The sequence below is a fragment of the Oryzias latipes genome, chromosome 21 (genome assembly GCF_002234675.1).
Source record: "Oryzias latipes chromosome 21, ASM223467v1".
NCBI classification, from domain to species: Eukaryota; Metazoa; Chordata; class Actinopteri; order Beloniformes; family Adrianichthyidae; genus Oryzias; species Oryzias latipes.
In genome coordinates this window covers 8,704,802-8,719,580 of record NC_019879.2, presented here as the reverse complement: position 1 = coordinate 8,719,580, position 14,779 = coordinate 8,704,802, and the positions used below count along the sequence as shown (strand labels likewise).

General features: G+C 46.6%; 1 protein-coding gene across 4 annotated transcripts in view; it reads right to left on the bottom strand.

Annotated features, from left to right (window-relative positions):
* Nucleotides 1–14,779, bottom strand: part of LOC101163857 (cyclic AMP receptor-like protein A) — a 73,140-nt gene that overhangs the window by 30,444 nt on the left and 27,917 nt on the right. For all 4 annotated transcript variants that reach the window (XM_011489322.3, XM_011489323.3, XM_020712837.2 and 1 more), the window contains one exon: nt 7,988–8,070. In XM_011489322.3, the coding sequence (XP_011487624.2) occupies nt 7,988–8,070 (83 nt within the window). The remainder of the gene's footprint in view (nt 1–7,987; nt 8,071–14,779) is intronic.

Sequence of the window (14,779 nt, the reverse complement as noted above, 5' to 3'; positions counted from 1 at the left end):
GAGTTCACCATCTACTGCGGGAGCTGCATCTGAATGACGGCCACTTTCAGCTGTACTTCCATCTCTCTGTGACCATAAAAGTTGATGTGAACCAGTTTGATGACTTGCTGTCCTGCTTTAAGGCCCGTACACACCGGGACGAATATTCGCCAGGCGTTATCGCCAGCGTTTTTCGCCACGTTTTTTGTGTTCACACCCAGGCGATTTTCGCTGACGATGAGTGGAGTGAACATGCAATTTCATTCCCTGACATTAGATGGCGCTTAATGTAAAACAGAAATACTCCTGTACACAAGGTGGCGCTGCGCAACTTTACGCTTCTTAAAGTCGCTTTTCACTCAGAAGAAGAGAGCAAGTATTAACACGCTTGTCAGAATCAAACAAAGAAAACATGAATATTTCAAGCACCAGTAGCTCCAACTGGTGCTTGGTTCGGGGATGTTTTAGAATGTCCGTCATTATTGCTTCGCGGCTGTGTAGACGCTACTTGGCGTCTATCTTCTTCGCTGGTATGTGTGCTCAGCAAGGCAGTTTTGTGTTTGAGCGCCCCCAAGTTGTGTTTTACTGTAACTTCAGAAGCTCCAGACACGTGAGCAAAAGCGCCGTTCTCATTGGTCGAGTAGATTTCGACGCGATGCGTCGAGAAAAAAAAACGAACCCGAGGCGTTTTTTTTTTTTTGACGCTTTAACGCCTGGCGTTTTTTCGCGTCGGTGTGCACACTCTCGTTGGTGCCCTTTGTTTAGTCACGAGGCGTTAAACGTCGGCGAAAATCGCCGGCGAAATTCGTCCCGGTGTGAACAGGCCTTAAGTCAGATGAAAGAAAGAAAAAAGTATGAAATTAGATTTTCTTTTTTTTATTGTTTGGATACAAATAAAAAAGATATCATAAACTTCAGGAGGCGAACAATCAGATTCTCTTCCATGTTGTGTTTGGACTCCACCCGTTGATTATGTCACGAACACGTCACGGGCCAAAGCTGACTTCCTGATAAGTTGACATGACGCGTCTTCTTGTCAATGTTCAGATATTTGAACTCTGAAAACATTGTGCTGCGCAGCAACACCCGAAACGCGCTGCTACCAGACCGCCGGGCCACGCCTTACGTTCAAAATGCGCCACAGGACCTCTGATCATGTCTGTCCTCTGACTTAACATTGAAGCTGAACACCCGCTCCCACAAATTGCATTCGGTGTAAAGGTTGCTTAACGTGGAGCATTTCAAAAATAACAAACAAATTGTGCCCCCCGAAAACGGTTCTGGTTCGCTTACTATAAAACCCTGGTGGGTAAATTATTCAATATAGCAGTCCCTCCCCTCTGGCGCACTTCACCATTAGCAGTCTTGTTGTTTTGCAGATTGTTTCATTGCAAGTTTTTTTTATACTTTTTAAAGTTATTTTTATATTGTAATTTTTTAACAGCGATTGTTTGAATGTAAAACAAAGCAAACCAAGCCCCAGTTGTGTAGTGATTAGGACTTTTGCCCTACAGTGAGAAGCCCCTGGTTTGAATCCCAGCTGGGGCCTTTCTGTTTGGAGTTTGCATGTTTGCCTCGTGCACGCGTGGGTTTTATCCAGGCACTCCGATTTCATTGGTGACTCTAAATTGCCTTTAGGGGAGTGTTTGGCCCTGCGACGGAGTGGCGACCTGTTCAGGGTGTACCTTGCCTTCGCCCAACAGGTTGGCTTTCGGCACAATGACCCTGAAAGGAATTCTGTGGGTTCTGAAAATGGAAACCGAGCTGACAGAATTCTCTGCCTCTTTTTTTTGGATTTGATTCTTCTCCTAAGTGAAGTACGCCTGACTTTATTGCTCCGAGTGCACCCTGGAAATGATCCTGCTTGGAGGAAATGTTTCACGTTCCAACAGTTCCAACTATAAAAGATAGCGACACGCTGAATTTAATGAACAGAAATGATGTCTACATCAAACAGAATAAAGAACAATTTTCGCCTAATCTTTTTAAACTTTCTTTGTAAATGTCTTCAAGCTAATTGACGAGGAGAAATCAGCCTGCGCTGGTTGCTGAGCTGCTTTCTGGTTGCATTCGCCAGGGCAAAAACAGTTGGTTCATTGTCCAATGATAACATGTGATCAGTCACACAAAAGTGAAAAAGCTCCAGTTTGGTAACTTTCTGACTAAAAGTGGAGCAGCGAAAAAAATGGACTTGAAAATCTTCTTATCACTGAGGAAAAATTCATCTAAATAAACCATGATCTGCATTGTACGAGTCTGCAAAAGTTGGAAAACTGGAACTTAATCTGCTTTGATCTCTGGGTCAATTTGGGGATAACCACTTTGGGCTTGACTCCCACTATGCAAACACCCACACAATCATAGATGTCATTTGCATATCTAGTTGCCCTTGTGTGAAAATGTCACTAAACATTTCTACAAGTGGTGTGAAACGTGCAAACAGGAGCGCGCGCACACACAAGAATACAGAGAGAGACCCTGGGGACCAGAGCGGCCAATGTTCACGAACAGAATGAAACCCAAACAATGAGACATCCTGTTTCCTGGAACAAAACACGGCTCAAACTCGGAGTACCAGCGAACACAATTGCACAAAATTTGTTCACATCGTGCGTGGGCCCGATTCAGGTTCCTGCATGCGACTGTGCGTCCGCTGATGCCGCAGGTGGTGCCTTCGAGTGTGTTTTTCTTTTGCACATGGGCTTGTCCGTGTGAGAGGCTGTGGCTAAAACTGTGCGTGCGCGCGCGTGCAGACGAGAGTGCGAGTGGGAGAAAGAGAGGGGAGGAAGGGAGAGCAGATGATAGAGTAGGCTTTAGCGATTCCCTGGAGTGTGAGGCAGCGTTTACGGCACTCTCAGAGCAGCCAGAGTGATGAATATTTAACGACGTGCCTGAAAGAGCAGAGGGAGGGGGAACGGAGTGCGTGCAGGTTCGTGCGTGTTTGTATTTGCAAGCGCTGGTGGGTTGTGTGCCTAAGCAGGAGCGAGGAAGGTTATCTAGCATCTCCCTCACATTAAAGTCTGCGCCTATATGCATGTAGAAAGTATATGGTTTCTATATCGCCACGGGCACACGTTTCTGCACGTCTTTCCGGTATCTACCTGGGAACTTTTCAATATATTTTAACTGCCTTGAGTGAATAAGACGCATATATACATATATAATTTGTGTGTGAATATGCTGCATTATGCAAATGCAGGTATTTGGTTGTATATAACCGCGCACCAGGCATGCTAGAGTCTGTGTGTGTGTGTCCAGCCTCAGCGAGGCAGCACGCAGTGTGTGCGTGCATTGCACAGCGCTGCAGGCCAGCTCTCTGTCAGCTCTCTAAATGGGGATGAATAGTGGAGCGTCACTGCTGCTCAATCAGAGACGGATCGCTACGTGGCCTGCCGCGGTCCCCTGTTACACACCCGCGCCTGACCGAGATGCACATGTGTGCAGACACAGACGCACACACAGCAGGCGCTGTCACATACCCAGCAAATATCATCTGGGCCCCACAGCATCATGTGGCGACGCTATCGCTCAGGCGATCGAGCCATTCCAAGAGCACGGCATCTGACACCGCAGACGTCTCAGACTTGCAGAGGCTCATGTTTTCTGCTCTGATGTAGGTCTTAGTGAGATGTGGAGAAAAAAAAAATCAAATCTGTTGGGGTTTCTTATGTCGCTCCCTCAAAAAAAAAAGGAACTTTACATTAAAATGTAAAATTTTCTGCAGTTATATTAGAGCTGAAGTGAAAGGTTTGACCTGGGTTTCTGTGTTTTGGCGTGGGATCAGTTGTTCAAGAAAACAAAACACTGAACTTAGCAGATACAAACCACACAGCAGCCTACACAGACACGGAGGAAGCACACATCCAGCAGCGCTGAGTGTAAGGTTTTCCGAGACGCACACGGCGAACCAACGGAAGGAAGCCGGAGCAGAAAGGAGAAAGGAGGGAGAGGGAGCACATCCTGGGATGGAGAACGCCGAATACAGTGAGATAAGCGTTAATGTATCCCCCACCCCTGCTTCATCCCTCCCGTTTGGCTCTTTCTTTCTTCCTCCCTCCATCCATCCCTCCCTCCCTCCCTCCCCTCCTCCGCCTCCTCCCCGTTCTCTTTGAGGGATGAATAATAACTGCTGCTCTGAGATTTCCTCCCTCGTTTTTCAAAGTGCAGAACGGAGATGGGGAAGGTCTGCCTGGCCCGGTTTGCACGTGTGCGCACGCAGCCAGAAGCACACACTGAACCACACACAAGACGCATGCACGCTGTCTTGTTCTCGCCGCTAGCCTGGAGGAGGGAAATCAGATCTCCTCCAGAAGGGTTGTGCGGGGGGGGGGGGGGGGGGGCTTAGACACTCGGCAGCCCATACGAAAATCCCCTGCAAGCACGTATAGACACCACAAAACCCACAGAGGCAGCACCGAGGGAAACCAAGAATAACTAGGAGGATGAGAGCTACCTCCTGGATTGACAGGGTGAAGTCAAGGTTACAGACACATGGCCGGTTCAAGCTCCGCCGCCAAGGCCAATTTGCAGGGCTGAAGCACCCTCCTTGAGGCGTGTGACCCTGATTGCTAAAAGCGAGCTGGAAAAAAAATGGGATGTTAGGGTTTCCAGACAAACCCGAGGCAGGAGAAGAAGAGGAGGAGGTGAAGCAGGAAAAGGGTGAAGCGGATTTCTTCCTGCTGCTGCTGCTGGTCAAAACAGGGAGAAGGGGTGCGCTTCCAGCTGAAGAGAGAACGCGCTCTGAAAAACCCCAGAAGGCCATCCGGGGAGGAGCGCTTTCACACGGAGGAGCGGCGCTGCTGAAATCAGCAGCCAGGTTCCGAGGAGAGGGGTTATTTATGCAAACAAGCGCGCACAGTAGGAATCTGACGAGCCTTGTAAACAAACACACACCCACAGCATAAAGTACACAGGGGAGGCGATGTGAGAAACAGACTGTGAAAACTGTAGTTGTGCCCGGGCAGAGCTCACGTGCACACACACAGACAGACACACACACACAGTTAAGGGAAGCTTAAGGGAGAGAAAAAAGGTGTGGGTGCTACTTTTGTGATGCCTAAATGAGGGCATCTGAATGAATGGGGGGTGGGGGGTCGCTAAAATGATGCGTAATGACTTGTCCGTGCGTGTGCGTGCCATTGAGGACGAGGAAGCGTTCCGATTTCAATTCGCAACAGCTGGTGTCGAATTAACACATTTACCAGCGAGCATTTGGAACAGATTAAAATAGCGTGTGACTGCGTGTTTGTGTGACGGCAGATGAGGGGCCAAAAAACAAGAGTGTGTTTGTGCGCGGGAGCGTGCTCCTCCACACGCTGTGGATCAGGGCAGGGAGAAATGGCACGGAGTGAGAAAGAGAGAGCTCTATCCGACGGCTTTAGCTGCTGCCCTGGGCCGTCTCTCTAAGCCCTGTTTAGGAGGCTTTGGAGCTCAGATAAAAATAATCCCCCACTCAGACACACGCACATAGGAAGGGCGTGCGCGCGCACACACACGGAGATTTGACAAAAAAAAAAGAAGAAGAAAAACGCGCACCCGACAGGCGATTGCTCACAGACAGACGAGGAGAAAAAGCGCACACTCCGGTTGAGGCGGACAAACAAGTGTGCAGACGCGCACGCACAGACGGCTGCGCATTCGCCTTGACACAACCGCCCACCTTTACGCGCGCGCGCTCGCTCGCTCGCAGCCAAACGCACACGCGGGAGGCTGTCTGCGGCGCGGAAGCAGAGCACGACGACATCGGCACGGCACCGTGACAAACACTTTACACACTCCAGCACTCAGCAGAGGAGGGGAGAGGAGGAGGAGGAGGATATGAGCCAGGGGGGAGGGACAGAGGTGAGCGAGGAAGGAGAGCCTAACAAATTAATAGGAGCCGGAGATATATACAGGCAGCGCTGGCGAACGGGGGAAGGGGAGGTGGAGGACGACGACGAGAGAGCAATTCATTCCCGTTTTCCTCCACCGTTCTCTGGAGAAAGGCAGAGCGGAGCCGAGCGGGAGCGTATTTGCTCAAGAGAGGGAGGCCTTTGTGTGGCTGAAGGGAGGAAGAGTGGAGGAGGAAAAAAAGAGGTGGTGGTGGTGGGGGTGAAATGAAAACACAGAGGCAGAAAGATGGAAAGCCGAAGAGGAGTAGAAATGTGGAGGCTACAACAAAGACTTTGAGCGCAGGAGAGGAGGCAATAAAGGAGGGAAGGAAGGGAGGAGGTGAGAAGGGTATAGGATGCAGTTTGTCATCTTCATCAGCTGACAGCCCCAGGAGGGAGAGAGAGAGGAGGAGGAGGGGGGGGGGCAACTGGAATGGAGGTGAATGAAAAGAGGGGAAGGGTAAAGGGGGTGGTGAGTGGGAGAGGAGGGGTAATGTTTGAGCCTTTGAAAGACGTTGACCCTGTAATTGACCTGTGTCTCCACCTACATCTCTGCAGCGACAAGCCGAGGTGCTGCAGCTAATCACTTAGTAACCCTGACCTGTCAATCACACCGCTTTGGGTGGGGGGGGGGGGGGGGAGCAAACGAAGGAAGGAGAAGGTGGTGGTAGGGGGAAGGGGGGGGGACTAATAACGGCGGAGGGGTTATCATTTACCGGACCCCCCCCCTTCCTCCCACACAGCCTTAGCTGATGAAGCCATGGTTTTATAAAAGCCAATAAAATGCTTTATGCTTCCATCACACACGCACCCACACCCACACATCCTTCTTTTTGCTCGCACTGCGACGGCAAAGCTTTGTGAAACTGCGTTCACACCGCCCTCAGCGCCACGCACTCATGCAGTCCCTTCCAATGAAAAGTCTGTGTGAATGCACGTTCCGGGCTTCTGCGTTCAAAACCTTCTCATTCATGCAAGTTTCTATGGCTGTTTTCGGGCTCTGCGTACAAAACGCACGGCTGTTGAACTTGTGTTGACAGTTGAACAAGGTTGAACTTTGACCAATCAGGGACTTGGATTTGGTAGTGGCGTATGAATGGCGTCACTTTTGCCAACTGTGCCAGTGCCAACTGTTTTGAAAATTGATCACGTAAGAGAAATTAATACTCGCAGTTTGTGCCCGGCTAGAATTCTATGACACCAAGTCTCTCATATATCGGAATAGAGCTGTGAGAGAAAAAACCTGGAGCAAGATTCACCATATTTCCACCACTTTGACATTTCGCACCAAACCTCTTCCAACTGTAGGTGGTGGACATGCATCAGCAAACAGTAAAAAAAACAAGAAAAAGAAGCCCCTCCCTGCTTGTCCGGTGTGAACACCATGGGCTAAATGAGTGTTCTTAAAGACGTGCCAATTGGTGTGTACAGCTTGATGATGCGTTCACGCTAATTGCGATCAGTAAATCAAATTCCTGCCTCTTTTGACGCACGTCAAATTTGTTGCTGGATTCTTGTCCAAAAAGATGTTTATAAATCTGACACATGTGGGAGGAGCCAGTGTCAAGAGTTATTAGCGACGTTCACATCGCCCTCGGCAACTTGCTCTCATGCAGCCACTTCCAGTAAAAAGTTGATGTAAATGCACGTTTTGGGCTTCCGTGGTCAAAACTGTTGCGTTCGTGCATAGCATGTTTCTACGACTGTTTTTGGGCTCAATGTACAAAACCCGTGGCCATTGAAAGAACCTTACAAGGTAATCCAGGTTGAATCTTTATACATATAAATATACAAGTTTTTCATATATTGGAATAGAGCTATGAAAGAAATAGCCTGGAACAAATTTTCCACCACTTTAACCTTTCCCACCAAGCCTCTTCCAACTGTAGATGGCGGTCATGCCCTAGTAAAGAATAAAAAAAGGAGAAGCCCCTCCCTGCTTGTTCAGTGCAAACAAATACTAAACTGCGTTTAGCATGTTCTTGAATGCGCCTCAAATCCCTGGTGTGTACACAGCTCGGGAGTTTAGATAAAAGACAGCAAGTCGCTTCTCAGGGCGGGGAGTGTCTGGAATGAGAGCCAAGCGGAGCCGACATGCAAATGAAACTCCTCAGCAGCAGGACAGGTGTGCTGGTTACCTGTTGATGAGGGGGAAGATGGACACCAGCAGGTAGACGGAGGGATACCACTTGAGCGGCTTGATCTCCTCAGCCAGGGAAACCTACGGCAGAGGACAAAGTTGACTGGAGAGCCATGTGGAAAAAAGCAATTTCCATATCAACGCCGGTGCTTGGTCTGGATATCTCGCACAGGCGCGCAGAGAGTTGCTGTCTTAACGGGAAGATCAGAGCGCTGAGGCAAACAACAAAGGCCAATTAAAACGTAATAAAATATTAACCTGGAGATAATGCGCAATATCCACACAGTTATGAGAAGAAAGGGGGATTCCAATTAAACTAGAGGCTAATACTTTGCAGCTATGTGAAGGGGGATGAATTCAATATCTCACAGCCAAGCAGGCAGGAAGACAGAGAGATGCAGCAGCTAAAAGTCGAGGAGGGGGAGAGCCTGGTGCTGGAGAGCTTTTACAAGCCGTTATCTAATTCCCATGAGAGGAGGACTCTTGCGTCCGGAAGAGGCTGAGAAGCGTGGCCCCCGATCGATTTTCTGTGCTGTGCTGCCCCCCCCCCTTCCCCCCTCCTCTTCCTCACCCTCTAGGCTAGGACGCAGTATCTGAGCCAGCGCAAAGCCTTCCTCCCTTTCTTTCTTTCCCTCTCCCTCTTTGACAGTTGGAGCCAGGAAGCATGCCCACAAGCTCTGGTCTCTACCCCCACATGCTGGAAATTAATTACTCACCAGAAAGGCCCTAGGGCGTGCAAGCTCTAACACAGGCATTTTGAACAATTCACGCCAAAATCTAGCAGCATTTTATCTTATATGAGCGTCTGTGAGTTCGGGTGGATTCTAATACAGAAGCCCGTGCCTCAGTGTGTGACAAATGCTGGCTCCGTGTCATAAACTAAACAGGGAATGGTAACTCTCAACCCCTACACGTAAAGGCACATAAGCTTAGCTTTATTAAGGCACTTTCACACTGACAGACGGGGTTGAAATGGTTGGGGAACTCCAAAAACCTTGACATTTGGGTCGTTTTGACAACTGAGGGGACAAAACCACAGCCTACCTGAAGCAGAAAACCTGTAGTTTTCTAGGACAGTTTCTGCAGAGCGGCAGTAGTTCATTTCAAAATTCACCTCCAAGTTGTGGGCTGGACTGTTGTCATGGAGCAACCCCACCCCCCCTTCTCCTCCCCGTTGCCGAGAGCTCTCTGTTTATATGCTCTCCTGGTAGCTTACAGCCCCTCACAACCTGACATTAACAGTGCAACAGAAATAGCAAGGTATATCAGGTGAGGAAAACAAAGACGTACATGGATCAAGTCCTCTACGAGTGGATGCACCAGAATGGGGCGGAGCAGGAGCAGCATATTTTCTATGTCACATACAGTACAGACCAAAAGTTTGGACACACATTCCCATTCATTTGAATGAGAAGTTGTGTCCAAACTTTTGGTCTGTACTGTATATGCTATTTTCTAACTGTTTTTGTCTGCTACTCATTCACAACAATTTGAAGAAGGAAACACTAAGAAATGCAAGTTTTTGATCCTTACTTTACCCTTAATTTACTTGCATGTCCTTTATTTTCAGATAAATGCCACAAAAACACATAACCAGACATTGCCCAACCTTTATTTAATTTAGAACTCTTCCTCGGATTTGCTATGTAGTAGTTTTTTTCTCTCTCTCCGTATCACTACTCATCTTGGTTTTCTTCCTATCTTAAGTCCTTTAAGTCAGTGTTTTTCAACCAGTGTGCTGCGGCACACTAGTGTGCCGTGGGAGATGGTCAGGTGTGCCGTGGGAAATTGCCCTCATCAACTGATCTAAAAACATTTTCCATCTCCAGGATATCAGCTCTTTGTTCATCCAAACAGGCCCTGATAAAACACTGAGTAGTTCTTTGTGTTTATTTAATCCAATAAAGACATTTTGATAAGAATACAGTACCACGACATAGCTGTGGGTTCAGACGTTTTCGGAAAAGTCCGGCCCCTTTAACTGTCTCCACCAATCATTCTTGGAGGCTTTATCACGTCACCAGTCTGACCAATCAGAAATGGTTAAAGTATTCACTTCCTTGTTCTGATTCTGCTCATAAAGTCGCTCAGCTCTTACAAAAATTCCAGCTAAAGCTCGTCTTTAGCGGTGTAGCTTTCCACAGAATCCGGTGTCAGACCGTGCAACAAGTGAACAAAACAAAGAAGCTCAGAGATGCGAGTCTATCTGCGTTCGGCGGCTGTTTGCACTACATCTCCCATGATGCATTGCGTTAAAGTGACAGCGTCTCAGCGCACAATGAATCATCGTTGTTAAACGTGTTGAAACCACAACGAACGCACATCAAACCGTTTTTAAATATTTTAACCTAACTTTTATTACATCTTTTAGAAAAAACAGCTGCAGCTTCCAGCTTTTTCTGCCACAATTATCACAAAAATGCATGTGAGATTGCTGTGGATCAATACAGACTACGAGTTTCTTTCTTTTTTTTTTTTTTTTTGGATGCTGGTGTGCCGCCGGATTTTTGTCAAGGTTAAAGTGTGCCATGGCTCAAAAAAGGTTGAAAAACACTGATCTAGATGACCAAACTCCCAATGTTAAGTAATTCACCTGGATAAACTGCAGTGAACCACACCATCGTTCACTTCCAAGTGACCGATGGCCCGCTGGTGTGAAAACCCTCGCCTTCAGGGTTTTCCTGACTAAACTCAGGGGAAACAAAGATCTCCTTTCACTTTCAAATGAGCCATGGAACAGTTCACTTCAGTGCTGCGAATGCTCCAGACTTTCCATGGACTAAACAGCAGAAGCGAAACCAACGTTAGCAGTGTGCATTAACAAAAAAAAATAAGAAAAAACATCCCAAAAACTAATTAAACAAAGTTGTATAGAAAAATTTGTCAGAAAAATGCCTTACAGTGAGGACAGTAACTTTTTACATGATAAATAAAAAGCTAGCGGGTCAATCTAATTTTCTTCTTCATGTTTTTGTCCACATACTGGTCAAAGCTTGTTTTGGGACTATACTGATCTCTAGTGAGTACCTGCCAAACTATCTTATCTCTCCAGATGGCTTGGTCCACTTCAGTCTTTTGTAAGTTTATAAGAGTTCTATGTGTGATAGCAAACCATAATAAAAATAAAGGTTTTGAATTACCAAACAACTAATTCAAACCAGGTCTATGCCAAAATATGGACCTTGGTGTTGATTATCATGGGAAGCTTTGAGTCTACTGGTCATGGTCAGATCTACCTGTTGTTGGTGTTTCATGAGTGCGATGTGTCAAATAAAAAATATATACAAGTCTGGTTTGATATTACTTAACCATTCCAAAAATTCCAAAAAGGAGACTCTGAATGGAGAATATGACACATCAAAACTGATTAGATGTACAGAGGAGCATTTTTAGAGTGCAAAGACAAGAGGCAGAGTGATGGCAAAGGAGGAGGAGGAGAGCGGGTAAAGTGCCTCGTGTTTCTAATCACAGTCCTCGGGTGTCAGAGGCCTCTACACTGCTCGCGAAGCAGAGGGGAATGAAACCGTAATTATGCGAAGCGGGCACAGCAGTCCCGACGTTAATGACACACACTAGATTACAGTCAGTTATCGGGAGCAACCCCTCCCTTCCACCACCCACAGCCCTCGCCCTCGCTGGCGCTCATTTCAGAAAAAGCCTGCACTAAAAATAACAGCCTCAGGTTTACGAAGGGAATATTCAATCAATGAACTTTGAGGTTGTTTTTCCCCCCCATTTTGGAGAAATATCTAGAATTAAGAGTTTATCCTTTGAGGCCGTGTTTGCTGATGCACACAAGCAGTGGCGGTTTTTCCTATGGGCAATGTGGGCGTCCAGTGTTTCGTCCAGGGCGTTAAACTAGCCAGGACCCAGAGTGGTTTCAACATTTTGAATATGAATAGGATGGGGGTGTAGTGGTTGGCACGCTCGCCTTACATTGAGAAGAATCCCGGTTGGGTCCTGCCTGTCTGGAGTTTGCATGTTCTCTTCGCACATGTGAGAGTTTTGTCATCCCGCCATCCAAAAACTTGCTTCATAGGTTGATTGGTGACCCCCAAAATAGTCCCCTTTGAGCGAATAACTGCTTGTTTTCTGTGTGAACCTGTGATGGATTGGCGAACCATCCAGTGTGTACTTCGTTTTTGCCCCTAAGTAGCTGATAGGCTCCAGCAACCCGGTGCCCCCAAAAGGGTTTGGAAGATGTATGAATGAATGGAAGTGAGTCTGAATTTTATTTCTTGTTGCCCTTTTTAATCATTTTTTATTAAAGCCCAAAAATTGTTCAAAGGCTCAGCCACAAGTCATGCTTTTAACTGAAAGTTGAGGCTCCGTGACTTGCAGAGAAGAGCTTATGAAACCGACCCAAGAGACTTTTGGGAAATATAAAAGGCTGAATGAGATACAAGGCTGGACATACTGATGCACAAACACTTTATTACTAACAGCAAAGCTTGTGTGGACAGGTAAACAAAGTACCAGCTCGCTATTTGCACAGCCAGGTTTGAAAATGTGGGACTTTAAAAACCCTCCACACTTGTTTTGGTTTGTGCTGCCATGGCAGACCACTGGCTAAAGAGGTTGGTCACAACCCCGTGGCTTACTGCGCTAACATCAGTGATGTACGTCAGTGTGCCCACAAGACAGAAAGAGGAGACAACTGTGGCAGCTTGGTCATCGGGACGGGAGGAGGAAAAAAAGAAAAAAAAAAAAGAGAAATTCTCACGGACTTGGGTTCAACATGTGTGAGGGAGATGTGGCAATCAAAACCTATACTAACGGCAACTGTCCTCAGACACCCAACAGGACGAGTTTTCTCTCATTTACACCTGCTGCTACATACTCACGCATGCACGCGCGCACACACACACACACACACACACACACACACACACACACACATACACATGAACCAGAGCCTACTGGCAAGGCAAGCTCAATCTGGGAGGCTGTTGTTTTAAAGCATCACAGCGCGTGCATAAACTCTCATAAATATTCATGGCCATGAACCTGGCTTGCTGCTTTATTCATGCTGTGTATGAGTACAAGACTGGGAGAGAGACAGACGGAAGGAGCGGTGAGAGAAAGGGGGAGGAAAAAGACGGGGGGAAAAAGAGGGAGAGTTGGGGAAAAAAAGATGGAAATGAAAAGAAGTGACAGAGAAAGAGAAATACGGGGAAAGAGTGTGATAAAAACTGCTGCTGACTTATTTACACTCTGTGCTACACACAGCAATTAGCCCTCGTGCTGCTCAAACACATCCATGCACGCACACACACATTAGTGGTGAAGGTTACGGCAGTACAGTGTGCAGTAATTACGACTGCCACTTAGGGGCAGCATCTGCATAACCTTAACCCTAACCTGCCCTCCACACCTTACCTTGCTGGGCGGAGATGCAACAGGGGAGAGGTATAGAAATCTGAGACCGTAGAGGATTGTTGGCTCGTAACTGTCCACACGTCTGGAAGATGCTTTTGTGGGAATCGTAATTAACAATCAAACTTTTAATTAGTTGCTTCTGAATGAGCAAAGAGGTGATGGTTGATCGTCTTGATGGAAAAACTAAACAGGTTCCTTTTTTAAAAAGTTTAGTGAAAGGAGCACAGATGAATCAATCCTGTTTTTATTACGTACATAATAAAAGGCCCAAGCTCATTACATATTACAACCTTTTTGCAAAACCCTCAATGCCCTAAAATATTGAATTTATTCCAAAACCTTTTTTTCCCCCTCAAAAATAAGACTCTTTCACAGGAATATGACTGAAAAGTATGCCAATATACATTAGTCCCTCACTACAAAGCATCCTCATTGACCTTTGACCTTGTCAATCAAACTCCTCTGTGCCGTGTCTCCTGTACAGAAGGCTTTCAACTCGAAAAATCGAAAACAGTCTTCGATGCCAAGCAGATCTTTGTTTTCATTCTATAATGCTGAACTTATTGTGCAACGAAGGTTTGAGCTTTGAAAGTTTAAACAAGACAAAAGAGTGTGAAAATGTTCTTGACTGTCTGAGAAAAGTGTATATAGTGTGTAGTGAGGAGTTTTACAGCCTTAAAGCATCTATTACGTTGCTTTACTTCACCTATCGGTGGTTATTGTTAGATTTTAACCTCTGGCATAAACGAGGAAACATTGTAACCAAAAAACTCTAGATTCATGTTGTGCCACTCTAGGTTCTCTGATGTCTGAGCATTTTTTTCACACTGGTTTGTTGGGTTCACAGTAGTTCTTTGAATCGTCTTATTAATTTGGAAGATATGAAAGTTAATCGGAATTCTATTGCCAGAAAAGGAACTCTGATCTGCCGTAAAACTAAAGCCTTCCGTTTGGATTTTGGTTCTTCATATGTACAAAGAATTTGATGTTGTTTGAGAGAAGAATGCGGGCAGCAAAGAGGAATACAGCTGCTATCCTGGAGCGTTCTTTTGTCATAATGACCTTCAACCAATCAACGTGTTACAGTTAGCTCCGCTCTAACTGGTCTGTTCCATTTTTTATGGACCTAGAACCAATGGGGTCCAAAAATGGTACGATTGGGTCTGGCTCAATGAGTCCATTTTATAATGGACACGCTCAAAATACCAGACTGGGCCATACCGTATACCAGACCAGACTGCTCAGTGGAAACAAGGCTTAAGGTTTCCGTTCAGTGTGCCTTGGTCAAAACTGCTATCACCGGTAGATATAGACTGATGGCGGGCAAAATATGGGAATACCTTAACAGGGAACGCAGCTGGCCTGAACAAAATATCGAAGTCGTAGACCACTCAGTGAGCCTGCAGAGCAG